At 30.4% G+C, this 14,147-nt stretch overlaps 1 protein-coding gene across 1 annotated transcript; it reads left to right on the forward strand.

Moving 5' to 3' along the window:
* Positions 1–2,997: 2,997 nt before the first annotated feature.
* Positions 2,998–9,000, forward strand: LOC129291829 (oleoyl-acyl carrier protein thioesterase 1, chloroplastic-like). The gene is made up of 7 exons (XM_054929370.1): positions 2,998–3,472; positions 4,348–4,481; positions 4,560–4,673; positions 5,304–5,399; positions 6,238–6,325; positions 6,464–6,532; positions 8,474–9,000. Exons 1-7 carry the CDS (start codon positions 3,125–3,127, stop codon positions 8,753–8,755), a joined length of 1,131 nt encoding a protein of 376 aa, XP_054785345.1. The 5' UTR covers positions 2,998–3,124; the 3' UTR covers positions 8,756–9,000.
* Positions 9,001–14,147: the final 5,147 nt, after the last annotated feature.

A 14,147-nucleotide genomic window follows, 5' to 3' on the forward strand; every position in this document is an offset into this window, starting at 1 on the left:
GTTATCTCGTTGATATTTTGTTTGGATCGCATTGTTTTCTGATAATTAGTGTCTGCTTCACTTTTGCCAGTTATTATTAGAGTCATGTTATTCTTGGCAAAACTTGAACGAATTTTTAGGATTGTAATTCAGGGAAACAAGTGCATACTGTTATTTATGCACTGGAAAAGTTCTCCTTCAATTATCATCAAAATTAATGTATCCTTCAGTTTGTCAGTTATTATCGCCACATGTTCACCAGAAGTCTTGGAAATCTCTGGCAGGATTCAGTTGCACAGGGAAAGACAATGCAGCACAGAAATAATACAGAGATTTCAGTTGAATAAACGTTAATTAAGATGTCTAATTGGAGGCATTAGTTGTTCGTGGGTGTTATCAAATCTATGCATAGATTTGATTTTCTTTTTTTACCCGTCTACCGTATTTAAAATACTTTTTTCTTAATCAAATCTGTTTGTAGCAGACGTTTTCACCCCCATCTTTTATTTGTTCATATTATTTTCATGCAAGCTTGAATTTGATGAAATGAGACTGGGGAGATTAAAATTGATTTTTCCGGAGACAGATGTTTGTACACGGAACCTGTTATAGATAAATAGACGATGAATAGAAAGTAGGAAGACACCAACTTAAAATAATAAATAAGGAAGATGAATAAATTACTTTCGGTCTAACAATATGATAGCTTTTGAATTTATTTATTGTATAAATTATTCTTTACAAAAAGTTAACTTTAATACAAAAGAATAAAAAAACTTATAGAAAATTTTAAAAATTACAATAAAGGATATATAAATTACAGAAAATGATCAAAATTTTTTTGATCACTTTCTGTAATTTTTAGATCATTTTTTATTATTTTTTTTGTTAATTAATCATCAAAGTTATATTTTTTTTGTGAAAGTTAATTTTTATTAATAGAAGGTAGATTGTATTATTTTTAAAAATTGATGAAATAATTTACATAATAAATGAGTTTAAAATTTATAATGTTATTAAATCTAAAGTTTAAAGAGTAATTTGTTAATTTACTCTAATAAAAATAAAATTTTTTCATTTTTTGGGAACTAATCTAATTATGTGACTTATTCAGAAGGAAAAATTGAAATTTAATTATGTAACGTAATAAATGAATTAATAATTATATTAATGTTATTTTTAGATATGTTTAAATTAAGTGGAGAGTTGAATTTGGATGTAAACTAAATTCATTATTTGGACATAAAATTTTATGGATTTAAAATTCTTTTAGTAGTTCAAATATCTAATCTACCTTAATTATTAAAATTTCAACTATAATCTTTTAATATTATCAAAACATGTATTCTCTCTGTTTAAAAATATAAGGCATTTTTTGAGCAGTTAAATGTTAAAAAATATAAGACATTTTTAATTTTTTGATGTGTAATCATTGTTTTTTTTCTTTCAAAAGTGTCCTTATTGATGAATAACTTTATATTTATTGTGGGACGTTTAATAGGGATAAATATGAAAAGATAGGGTTAGTTAAAAAGTAGATAATTACTTTATTGAGAGATAATATTTGATTAAAAATGTTTTAGATTTTTAAATAGAGGAAGTATATCTTTTAATACTCCCTTCGTATCAAATTATAGGACACTTTTAGATAAAATTTTATATATCAATAAACTTTATTAAATATATTTAACAACTTTATCTTTTCAAAATAAAAATATAAATTTTTAAAAATATCCATCATCTAATGCATTGAAAAAAGAAGGGATGAAAATTAATTGTAGAAAGAGAAAGGATAATATTGTAATTAGTACATTTAATAAAATCTTAATCTACTAAAAGTGTTTTATATTTTGGGATAAAAAAATTCCTTCAAAAGTGTTCTATAATTTGAGACGGAAGGAATATTATCAAAACATGGGAACAAGTTATATATATAGACCAATTCATTTTTATTGGTTTGAGTTTTGTATGACACTAAAAAATTTAAAATATATGATTTTTAAATTTTAAACGTAAATTTAGATTCATCTATCCAAATGTTAAAAAAAATTCAAAATCTATTTTTTTAAAATAATCATTTAATTACCATACTTTTGATTGGACTATAATTCGGTTCTAGAAATTTAGTTCAACATAGTCTTCAAATTTTAACTATTTAATCGATTAGTTTTTACACTTTATGTCTCACTTACAATTCAATTTTTGAAGGACTTAGAAAATTTATTAAAAGTATAGGAACGTACTGATTAAATAGTTGAATTGTAATGAAATTAAAATTATAAGAATTATATGATCAAGTTTTTCCAATTTAAATTTGAAATTAATTTAGACATTTTCAAAATTATCATTCACTCTCTCTAAAATTATAAATTATACATAAGCTTATATTTATAATATTTTTAATGACTAAAATACCTGATTTCATATGTTCATAAAAAATATTAGGCAAAAAAATACCTATCATCATTTATGTCTCTATATTTTGCTCATATTTTATTATTAATTTTTGTATTTTTTCAATATTTTTGATTCTTGTACTTTTATTTTTATTATTTTATGTTTTTAAGGTCCCTATACTTTATTAATAGAGAAACTTAAAGTTACGTTTTCTTTTAAATTGTATATAAAATTTTATTTTTAATTATTTAATTTTATAAAATGTATTTTTAATTCCCTAATTTATTTATAGGGAAACATTAATATTAAGCTTTTAAATGTTGATAAAATTTTAAATGTTAAAATATTAAATTTGATTTTTTAAAATAACAAATGATTGATAAAAAAAATCATCAGTCAAGACTAATGGCACTGGAGAACTAAAAAAATTTATAAAATTAATAGATCAAACCAACAACTTATATAAAATTAGAGATCAGATGTGTATTTTGCCAAAATCATAATTAGGCAAGCAGCCTTTCCTTTCAAAGCATGGCATTGTTGTTATTTTATCATTCCTCGGTGGCAATTTGCCTTAGTCAGACGACCCCGAAGCCCACAAACACGCTTTGGACACAAGAAAGCAAGTCGCGTATCCTAGTCCTGTTCGGTTCAACGCAAATGTGACCTATGACTACAAATCCAACAGAAATCAAAAGAGCGAGAGAATTTGAGGGGGGGAGAGAGAGGTTTTCAAGTTTCAACGGAAATGTCGAACCTCTATTGCAATGGTACTGATCAGATTCAAGTTCTCTCTCAATGCAGATTCCTTTCGCCGTCCAGAACTCTTCCCGATTGCTGGATGAACACCGTCGTCCACTGCCCTCCGTTATCCAAAACTTCTCCTTTGTCTGCTGTCGTGTCTGACCGGGTAGGGTTGATGTCTGAATGCGTGGTAAACGGGGTCGAAACGAGTTCTGAGACTTTGGCGGATCGATTGCGGCTTGGGAGCTTGACAGAGGATGGGTTATCTTACAAGGAGAAGTTCATTGTGCGGAGTTATGAAGTTGGGATAAATAAGACGGCCACTGTTGAGACCATTGCCAATCTTTTGCAGGTTTCACTTTGTTTCGCAATGCATTTCGGTTGCTTGATTTAATTGTGTGTAAGGTGTTTTTCAGTAACTGAATATTTTGTCATGTGCATTTGTGAGTTCTTTTGCAAGGAAATAACTATTTTTTGATTGTTACATTTTGCCGGTATTGCTGTTTGATGTCATCATAATTTTTGGACATTTGGATGACACTGATTTCTCTGGTATCGAGGTTGTGGCTTTTGAAATAATGCTGCTCGTGCAGGACTCGGACTCGAGTTTGACGAAACAAGTTTAAACCGGGACTAGTTGCATTCGGAACCACTATGCAGTTTTGGCCAGTTGTGTTTAGAGGAGTGTTGATTGATTGACCCAATAGTGATTATCTTCTCTCTTCATTGCCTTTCTTTGAGCTGCTATAGTGCTTCCTTCAATTTATGATGCAGTTTTTTGAATTGTTGCTGGTGGAACGATTTATCAACTCGTTCTTTTCTTTATCTTCTGAGTAGTTGCATTGAGTTGTGTATGTTGCATGTGGCTATAACTGCAGGTCTACTGAGTTCTTAATATAGGAACTTCTACGGTTCAGTCTATTAAACTGGGCATTCTGGATTTTAATGTCTGCCTGCATGCCATTATTTACAAAATGTTTTATTGCTGGTGAATGCTGTTGCTAATAAACATAGTTGCCAACCAATGATAATATGTAAGGTAGCTTTCATCTTGTTTTGAACTTACATATAGTTGTAGATATATGCACCTTTATACTTTTATTTATCTTTTTAAGATATAGCCTGACATGTCTAAATGGGGGAACTGAACTTACCTGGTGTAGATGATTATTAATTTATTTTTTGGCATGTCACTATTAACATCACCAGTGACTTTGTGTGATACAGGAGGTTGGATGTAATCATGCTCAGAGTGTTGGATTCTCGACAGATGGGTTTGCAACGACCACTACTATGAGAAAGTTGCGCCTCATATGGGTGACTGCTCGCATGCACATTGAAGTTTACAAATACCCTGCTTGGTAGGTTTTGTTGTTTATCATGACTGAGATTATGTTATGAATTCAAACGTGGAAACATCTAACTTGAAGATACAACAGGAGTGATGTTGTTGATATAGAGACATGGTGTCAAGGGGAAGGGAGGGTTGGAACTAGACGTGATTTTATAATTAAAGACTGTGCCACCAATCAAGTCATTGGAAGAGCAACAAGGTGCAATTTTCCTCTTGAAATTGAATGAGACTGACATTGGTAGAATTTACCCTTGGTGGATGGCTCTTTACAGACAATAGTAGTCTAGTGAGATTTTCTAGCATGTTCGTTCATAGGAATGACTGGTATTTTATTTCATGGTAGCCTTTTGGTCTGATATATTACTATTAGCTGTTTATTTTATGCTTTTTGAAGGTGGTCCTTCCTTGAATTCCCCTCAATTTCTCTAATTTTCTCAATCTATTGCCTCAATTAAACTCATAGTCACTTATATTTTGCTTTGCTCGACTCTATCAGCATAACCTTAAGCCATTGTTCTTAGGCATGAATCATTACATCTTTAGACTAAAATGGTGAAACTTTTTCTGCTACCTATCATAATGTAGGACCAGCTTTATGGCCAAATTTTTTTACTTGGCTGAGATAGCTTTTTTTTTGGCCAACATCCCTGACTAACTGTTTTATATAGCATAGGAGTAATAAAGCAAATGCTGAAGAGGGTATCCAAATTCTGCTTTTGGGCAATAATATTAAAATTTGATCAGTTGCACTAATATTCTGCCACATTTAACTATCCTATTGTTTCAGACGCTTTTTATAAAGCTGATCATGTAAATTTTACTGTTTTAGCAAATGGGTAATGATGAATGAGGACACCAGACGACTCCAAAAAATCTCTGATGATGTTCGAGAGGAGTATCTGATTTTCTGTCCACGTGAGCCTAGGTAAGAACTTTATATATACCTTATATTGCATGTGACTAGACGTCAAAAAGCTTGTGTGTCGGAATTGATTTTTCTTTGTAAAAAAAGCTTCTTGTTAAAAACTTCTTTTTCTACAGTATAGACATGGATGCAAGGAATTTTTTTATGCTTCATATTTTTGTTTTTGTCCCCATTGCCTCCGCCTATTTTCTTTCTTTTTCCCCTTGTGAGCTGGTTCATGGTGGATCATGACTGTCTGACAGCAGAGAAGAAATGAAATTCTCTGACATAATACTATTATTGTGCATAAGTACGTAATTATATGCCAAAGAATTTACCTAAAATAGAGACCTTGCAAAATTACAAGTGACAAGGAAACTAAAAACCTGGAAATAAATCAGGAATAATTAGGCTAGTAAAGGAAATAAAATTCCTAAATTAGTAGGATAAGTTGTGGCCAGTCTCTCCTGGAATTCTGGGTATGGAAGTTCATCCTTCAGTTGCAGGACCCGTATTGGAGTTTTATTTTTTCTCTTTGAAGGGAATTATGGAATATGAACAATCTTTGCTTCCTCAGTTATAATCCTAAAACCACTAATTGCCTATAATAATCTAGTGTCCTGAGAGTCATTGTGAGCTTGTCCTGTGTTGCATGGTGAGAGTTTTAAGCTCTTTAAGCTTGGGAGAAATAGATTCAGACTATTGGCTTGGCTTATATATTTGGGCCATATGGTGTTGGCAGCTGCCATTCTAGTGCTTCTCCTTCTCTAATTACAATACCATGATCCGCAGCCACTATTGGCTAATTTAAAAGCTAATAATAACTATTTTTCTTTTTCCTTGTTATTTTTATTCTTAGGTTATCATTTCCTGAGAAAAATAATAATAGCTTGAAGAAGATTCCAAAGCTGGAAGATCCTGCTCTATATTCCAGACCAGGACTTATGGTATGATTATTTGACCATCTAAACTCAACTTTGTTTTTGTTTTTTGGTTTGGAAAAAGAGGGGATGACATCACTACACAGATTTTGATATTTCAAGACTCGGGAGCCTGAAGATCTTACTTTGCTTTTGAATTTGCAGCCTAGAAGAGCAGATCTGGACATGAATCAGCATGTTAACAATGTCACATATATTGGATGGCTCCTTGAGGTTACTAATAATTTTTTTTTTAATTACTTCTGATATATATAGTGGACATGAAATATGATGAGAAAACTGCTTTGTCATAGTAAAGATACGCTCCTCTCATTGTTAAAAACAGGTGTCCTTACCAATGTGTCTGGACATGTCAAATTGGAGCATGGTTTATTTTGGTCAGGACTCGCTCCTATAATTTTCAATAAACCAGCATGCTAGTCCATGGTATATCCCTCATAGAAGCATTTATCTGATATATAAAGGCAGCTGTGTGCTTTTCTAGGCCTCATATTCTCCATCATCTATGTTTGTTACTCATTCAAATGGTCCTGTGTGTGGCTGGGAATCACTTGATAAGTGTTCGAAACGGTACTCTACAGATGAATAGTTCTCATTTATGTACTTCTACGTTTGTGCTTTTAGGAATACTTTGCTGGCTCAAACATTCATGATTCGCTCACAATGTCTTGCCTTTAAAGCTTGTTTGATGAATAACTTACTGGAAATCAGGCTTCATTTCACAGAAGAAATTTTTATTTTCTTAAGTAGTCTAGGTTTTGCTTCTGGGAAAGTTAAAGTAGTGGAGCAATGTGTTTCCTAGTAAATAGATAAATAGGGGTTAGTTACAGGGGTTAATAGGTAGTTAGGATGGATAGTTGATTAGTGTCTATAAAAGGGAATAAAGGGTCATTGTAATAAGTGAGTTTGGACTAATGGAATAGTATTAGGTAGCCTTTGAATTAGTGAATTTGGATTTGAATTTTAGATTTAATATCTTACATTTAGAATCCTTGTATTTAAAATCTTTTACTTGGGTAGTTTAAAAATTTTTAAATGAATAACAGAGATGATTAGTGAGCTGAAATTTGAAATGAAAATGCAAAATTGGGAGTGATGGATTTATCTCTATTTTTCAATTGATGAGAGGCGATAACAAGTGATGAGAGAAGATACCAGAGTCATAAATGTATTAATAGTGAAAATGCCAAGAGATCAAGAGATTTGAAGTGACAAGAATTTTTAATGACTAGTGTAAATGGGATTTGAAATTATAAAGGAATTATAATAAGACATTGTCCAAATCCATAAACTTTTGTGTATCTAAATGAGAGATTTGATTCAAATCCAAATTCAAATTCCTATTAATCTAGGCAGGATTTGAAATTATAAAGGAATTATAATAAGAAATTGTCCAAATCCATAAACTTTTGTGTATCTAAATGAGAGATTTAGTTCAAATCCAAATTCAAATTCCTATTAATCTAAACGCACCATTTGTTTCTTTTTTCTTGTTCCCTCTCCTCTTGGTCATGTTAGTGTAGTTATCTGATACAGCATTTATGCAATATATTGGAACAGAGATTATGTTGTATATAGAATATTTCTGTTCTTTTCTTGCTAATTTAACCCTATTAGGTTGGCACGTTGATTTAGGTTTTTTAGATCTTGCAGGTGTGGAAATAACTAATCAATTTGGCTGGACATGTTCTTATAGATCCATCTAAGTGGCAACCTGTTAAAGTAACTAGCAACTGAAACATTTCAATATTTTAAAGAACTAGAATATTGAACACCTTTACTAACAAATATTAGTTTAGTTGATAAGGATTTGGCTCAAAACCCACAAGATTGTGCGTTTAAATCCCACCACTGATGTGAGGATTTTATTGATGGATAATTTATAAGTACCTCTGTTAGCGTTCTGAGTTAGGAGACATGCTTGGGCCTTGGTAAACTTTGCTGTTATGAAAAAAAAAAAAAGAATATTGAGCAACTTTTTTTCCTTTTCCTTTTCTTTTTTACTTATACCAATTTAGCTTTAGCCATACATACACTATATACATGTACACATTTTATAGGTAACCTAAATTATTAGTTCCATAACAAAATGTGTCTTCGTTGCAACTTGCAACACTTCTTTTGTTGTGCTGACACGGTGTTTTACGTTGTCAGAGCATGCCTCAAGAAATCATTGATAGCCATGAGTTGCAGAGTATTACCCTGGATTATAGACGAGAGTGCCAACAGAATGATGTAGTTGATTCGCTCACAAGCTTGGAACTACCTGAGGGCAGCGAGGCAGTTTCCGAGCTCCAAGGCACAAACGGATCCACCATAACAACGGAAGTTCAGCAAGACTGCAAGCAGTTTCTACATCTTCTTAGATTGTCTAGTGATGGCCTTGAAATAAATAGAGGAAGAACAGAATGGAGAAAGAAGGCACCAAGAGCGTGAAGATGAGAATAACCATTAATTAGTCTGCCCACACTCATTGCTTGATCTGATTCTGTTAGTGTTTCTTTCCTTTTTACTGTATTGTAATTTTTCCAGGATTTTCCTTTTTCTTAGATTGAAATGGTACACTAATTCCTATAGTTAGGTTGAATAGGAGTAAATATACAAGCCAATGGCCACAGATTCCATGAATATCGTTAAGCTTTACTTGCACGACCTATAAATTAAACTTTGTTTTCTCTCAATTGTTTTCAAATAATTCAGTTCGCTTATGTTTAGCCATTTTGTTAAGTTTATTGTATCAATAACCAATATTATTGCTGCTGAAAATTATGGATGTGGTTCCTGTTGGGCTCTCCAAATTAGGGCTTTGTTTTTTCCTTGGGGGAGGTATTTGGAATCAACATTCAATATCGAATAGAATTATGTCTACAGGACATCTGTTTACTGTATGAAATTTATAATGAATTATAAACCATATGACTTGTACAAAGCCTTGAATTTGTGGTTGAAGTATCACTCAACTCTTGAATATGATTATAGCGAGTCATTCATTGGTTTAAAAAATATTTTTCCATTTTTGTATTTAATATATTTTTTTAATAAGTAGTATTATTTTTTGTTCATAATAGAGTTAGGGTTTAATTTTACATCTGTATCCAATCTTGATGTTTTGACCCTTTTTGACTCGATGCTGCCATCCCTTACGTTTTTACCAGCGACAGAATTGTTAACTAGACCTTAACATTTCTCTTACAGAGTTTTCTAATCCTTTGGTGTTTACCCCAACACAGCCTATTCTTCAATCATTCATTCGTTTGCATCCTCACCCTCCTCAATTCGTTGATCTGAATATAGAATCCACCATCTTCCTGCTGCTTTCACCAAAAAGTACCTTCCGTTTTTTTTTTTTTTTCCCATGCCAATCCATCGTTCTCATCGTCTTCCTGAGCCTTCATCCTCTGGATTTACCTGAAATGCAGGCTGTTTAGGGACAGTTTAGCATCTGATTCTTCATTTAGCGGTACCCTTTGGTGCTTCCCTTACACTCCACTAGTAAGTAGTTATGAGTTTCTTGAAGATTATGGGCCTCCAAACGTTGCTGAAATTTGGAGTTTCTACTATGTCTGGGTATATCATTGCTGCCGGTTTTGAGGTGCTTGTGTGTTCAGCTTCAGCAAGATGCTTTAGGGCTTTCATTTGAAACCCAGTCCTACAATGATCAGGTATTTAGCGAGGTGATGGAGGATCTTGCTTGTTAATCTGTTATTTTGCTTGATTTTAATTTCACAATCGCGATATTCGGTAGTTTCTTTGGACCGATTGGATTTAAGGAGGAAGATTAAAGGCTTTATTATCTCGTATTAAGCCTGCTTCTTCATTTGTTTTTTTGGTTCTGGGTTCGGAGGTTTTGGTTTGAATCTCTGGTGGCAGATTTCATTGATTGAAGGTAATAATGTATTAAATTTTGGAACGCAAAAGGGGAAACTTCTTTTTTAAGCTGCTTTGTAAGAGAAAGAGCGGTCGACAGCCAAAGCGAGGACGAGTTCCAAGATCTGATGCTCTCCTTAATTATAAGATCCAGGCGTGAAAAATCAGAAGAGAATCGTGCTCTCGTCTTCTTCGTTCTTCTTTTCCCTCCAATCCAGCGGTGCCCACATTTGGTCTTGGGCATGGCTGAAACATCCTCGTTCTCAACGGCAAGCAGTAGAAGAAAGGTTGCATCAATTTTTTTTAATAACCGGACCACACAATAAACTAGAAAGATCAATGGATCAAGGGTTTTATGGTTAGACTGGTGGTTGAACTGATAATATAATAACTAAGTAAAAAATAATATTTATATACACATACTAAAAAATGGGTCAAAATAATTCAACTTTTTTGGGTCTTGGGTTTTTGTTACGAGTTCCCGAGTTAAAGCTGACCAATCTGAGTCAACTGTCAGAAAGAACCAAATAATTGAATTGAATCATTTTTTTCTCTAAGTAACGGTTCGACTGGTCTGTCTGTGCAAGTCAATCTAGGTCTAAAAACAATAGATTGCAATACCCCAACCACGTCGTTGGTTTAAAAAAAAAAAAAAAACACACACATAAGGGATGCCAAGCGTTGGGTCAAAAAAGGGTTAGAGCATCCAAGCACAGCGGGAGAATAAACGGTGGAACAGAAGGAAAATTTTGCTCTTCTAAAAGATATATCAAGAAAAGAATGCCTCACTTAATTGTTCAGGATGCCCCATGCTTTTTAAAAATAAGTACATGAGTAAAATTAAACTATAATCTGTATAATAATATATCTTTAAGTATAAATAGATGTAACACAAGCTTTATTTTCTTATGCAAATAACGTAGATGCATTTTAAGGGATCGTTTAGCAATCTCTGAATTACACCCACGCTCTCGTACATAGTTGTGACTTTGATGAACAATAAGTGTGATAATGGAACTTGTAGTTTTTTAAATTTATTTCAATTATTTATTTGGTTCTTCAAAATTTTTTTTATCAATTTGATTCTTTACATTTTCTTAAATTATTATGTTAATTCTTTTGAGTTTTAAAACAAATTGACTGTCAACTTAATCTAATGTATATAGTATATTAATAACTAAGCATGTACATGTAGCCTTAGTTTAATTTTTATTAATCTATTTTCTTATACTTTATTTTGTTCTTTTATTTTTAAAAATTTTTGTCTCATTTTTTTAAATGAATAATTACACTTTTCATTAATCTACATAGTTGCAATCCATATTCTATGATTTGTGTCAGTAAATTTTTTAAGAGTTACTACTTTTTTAAATAATAATAAAAATTAAGTTGATAAAAAATAAATTTAAAGGACTAAATTGATAATTGAAAAAAAACTTTAAAAACTAAAAGTTTCATTATCGCACTGTGTTAAATACTCATTAGGAGAGCTTTATCACTAATATAGTCCTAGCCAGCTTGACTCATGAATAATGATAATTGTGTGTGTGTGTGTAAATTTTCATTATCACACATATATACCTCATGCAATATAATACAATACATTATATATAAATTTTAAAATTTTAGAATATGGCTTGAAACATAAGCATTTGTAATTATGCGGATATTCAATAAATAAACAAATAAAAAATAAATAGTAAATAAATATGTGAGTTTTAAGCAAGTATTTTAAAAGTAATATTATAACAAACAATTAAAATTTTGAGTTTTCTGTATTTGTTGGGACTTTTACACATATAACCTATTTAATAGGACAAAAGAAAGATAACAACTTAACATTTCAAATATTTTGCAATGTGGTTGAATTAATATTTAAGTTAAATTGAAATGATAAAAATACCTATTCTTCTCAAGTATAAAATCTTATTCTTATTCTCAAACCTGAAATATATTATACCTATTAAGCTAATAGTGAAGTATTCAAAAGTATTCAAATAGTAAAAAGATATACAATTGTAAATGGACCACAATTATAATCATTCAATTATATGAATTTTTTTATTCTATTTCACAAGTTTTTTTATTTGTTTTGGAATGAAAGAGAAAATTGCATCCCAACTGATTATAAAAGGTCACATTTCAGAATTTTCAAAGACTTCTATAATTTCTGGGTAATATATTTTCTACTACTAGTGGGCCAATTCACTCATATTTTTTTAGTTATATTGAAATATTTTTAAGAAAAGTGGTTAATAATGCAAATTTTATACTTCATTACAAATATAAGGCATTTTTGTGAGGTTATATATTAAAAAAATATAAAGTATTTTTAATTTTATAATGTATAATTATTACTTTTTTTTAAAAAGTATCCTTAATTAATAAATAGATCGCTCAACTATTTAACTTTGTTGAGACACCTTATTAAATAAAAGCATACATGGAAAGAACTAAAGTGTATTGGGTCTATTGGAAAGAGTTAATTCCTCACAATGTGACAAATTAAAATTTGAATTTCACCAAAAAGGTGCACACATTTGGTGCTTTAGTTTAAAGATAATTAACTAACTTATTAAATTTTTTATTCAATTAAAAATTTCTTATATTTTTTAATAGTGGGTTTTCGTATTAGATGCATATTGGACACAGTTTGTGAAGTATAAGATATTTTTTTAGTAAAATAATGAACATAAATAAAGTTTATTTAATACATTTTGTAATTTGATTTTTTAAAAACACTATATAATTTTTTTAAAATATCCTTAATTTAATATATCATCTTATTTTTGAAATATTAAATAGAGAAAGAAAATATAATAAAGATAAAAAAGATAATATTAAAATAAGTATAATTAATCAAACTTTATTTTTATCAAAGTATCTTGTATTTAAGGATACCAAATTACTTTCAAAAATATCTTATAAAGTTAGAAGTTGTTAAGTGTGCTTTATTGTTAGCAGGGAGCAACAGCCAACATGTTTTTTTTTTTTGGGTCTTTTAAAACTGAACTTAAAATCTTTTGATCCTTTGAAAAATTTATTAAAGTGATTAATGATCAATATTACCACTTCCTCCGTTCCTAATTCGTACAAAACAAATTGTAGAATTTGAGGAGTAAACTAATATTTGTTCAACAGGCTGCATCAAAAATACATGACCAACAGGCATTGATCCTAATGGAAGAAGTTATAATTGCTTAAATACAAGGTTTTAAGCTTGAGTTATTGTGAATTTAGAAAATGCGTTTGAAAAAATCATTTTCAATTAGATTTAACAATGCTTGAATTTGACTCCCTCAAATATCATATAAAAAAAATTAAAGAAACATATAGAAACATGTCTAAGACATAAAATAGTTTTATTAGTACATGAGAATTATATAATTTTGTTCTATGATTAGAAAGGGAAGGAGTACAAGTTATAATTAAATTCTATTTATAAAATGAAAAAAAATTCAGAAATTTATCTCACCTCAATAATTATACTAATTAACCAAAAAAGAAATAGTAAAAGAAAAGCAATTGAGTACCTTTCAAACTTATGTCTTAGCACAGACACCCCTTGCCATAACTAAAATTAACAGTCCATTTGCTAATTAATTCCCATCACTTTCATGCTTAAATTAAAGGCAATAATAATTCACCGATTAAATTAAAAGTTGACCCATTTATTTCATTGTTCTACAAAGCAAGCAAAGAATATTTTTCTACTTATTCCTCTGTGGACCCTTATCCGTAATTAAATCGATCTCATTTTAATCTTGTAAAACGACTCTTCACCCTCACTGATCTCCTTTTGGTATAAAAATTAATAGCATATGAAAAGTTCGAACATAAATCTTTAACCAATTCCTACAAAAATTCAACATTAATTAAATCACATATAAACAAAACATATTTGATATGCCTTCATCTTGATTAATAAAGCAACTCAAATATCTATATGTAGACCTAATGT

This window comes from Prosopis cineraria, unplaced genomic scaffold, assembly GCF_029017545.1.
Source record: "Prosopis cineraria cultivar Desert tree isolate PC_DT_omini unplaced genomic scaffold, ASM2901754v1 PC13, whole genome shotgun sequence".
NCBI lineage: Eukaryota > Viridiplantae > Streptophyta > Magnoliopsida > Fabales > Fabaceae > Prosopis > Prosopis cineraria.

What these genes read in the sequence shown, in the direction of transcription:
- LOC129291829 (XM_054929370.1), top strand. Translation starts at nt 3,125, where the DNA reads ATGTCGAACCTCTATTGCAATGGTACTGATCAGATTCAAGTTCTCTCT. An exon ending in GTTTACAAATACCCTGCTTG is followed by an intron (nt 4,482 to 4,559) that starts GTAGGTTTTGTT and finishes AAGATACAACAG; the next exon opens with GAGTGATGTTGTTGATATAG. An exon ending in ATATTGGATGGCTCCTTGAG is followed by an intron (nt 6,533 to 8,473) that starts GTTACTAATAAT and finishes TTACGTTGTCAG; the next exon opens with AGCATGCCTCAAGAAATCAT.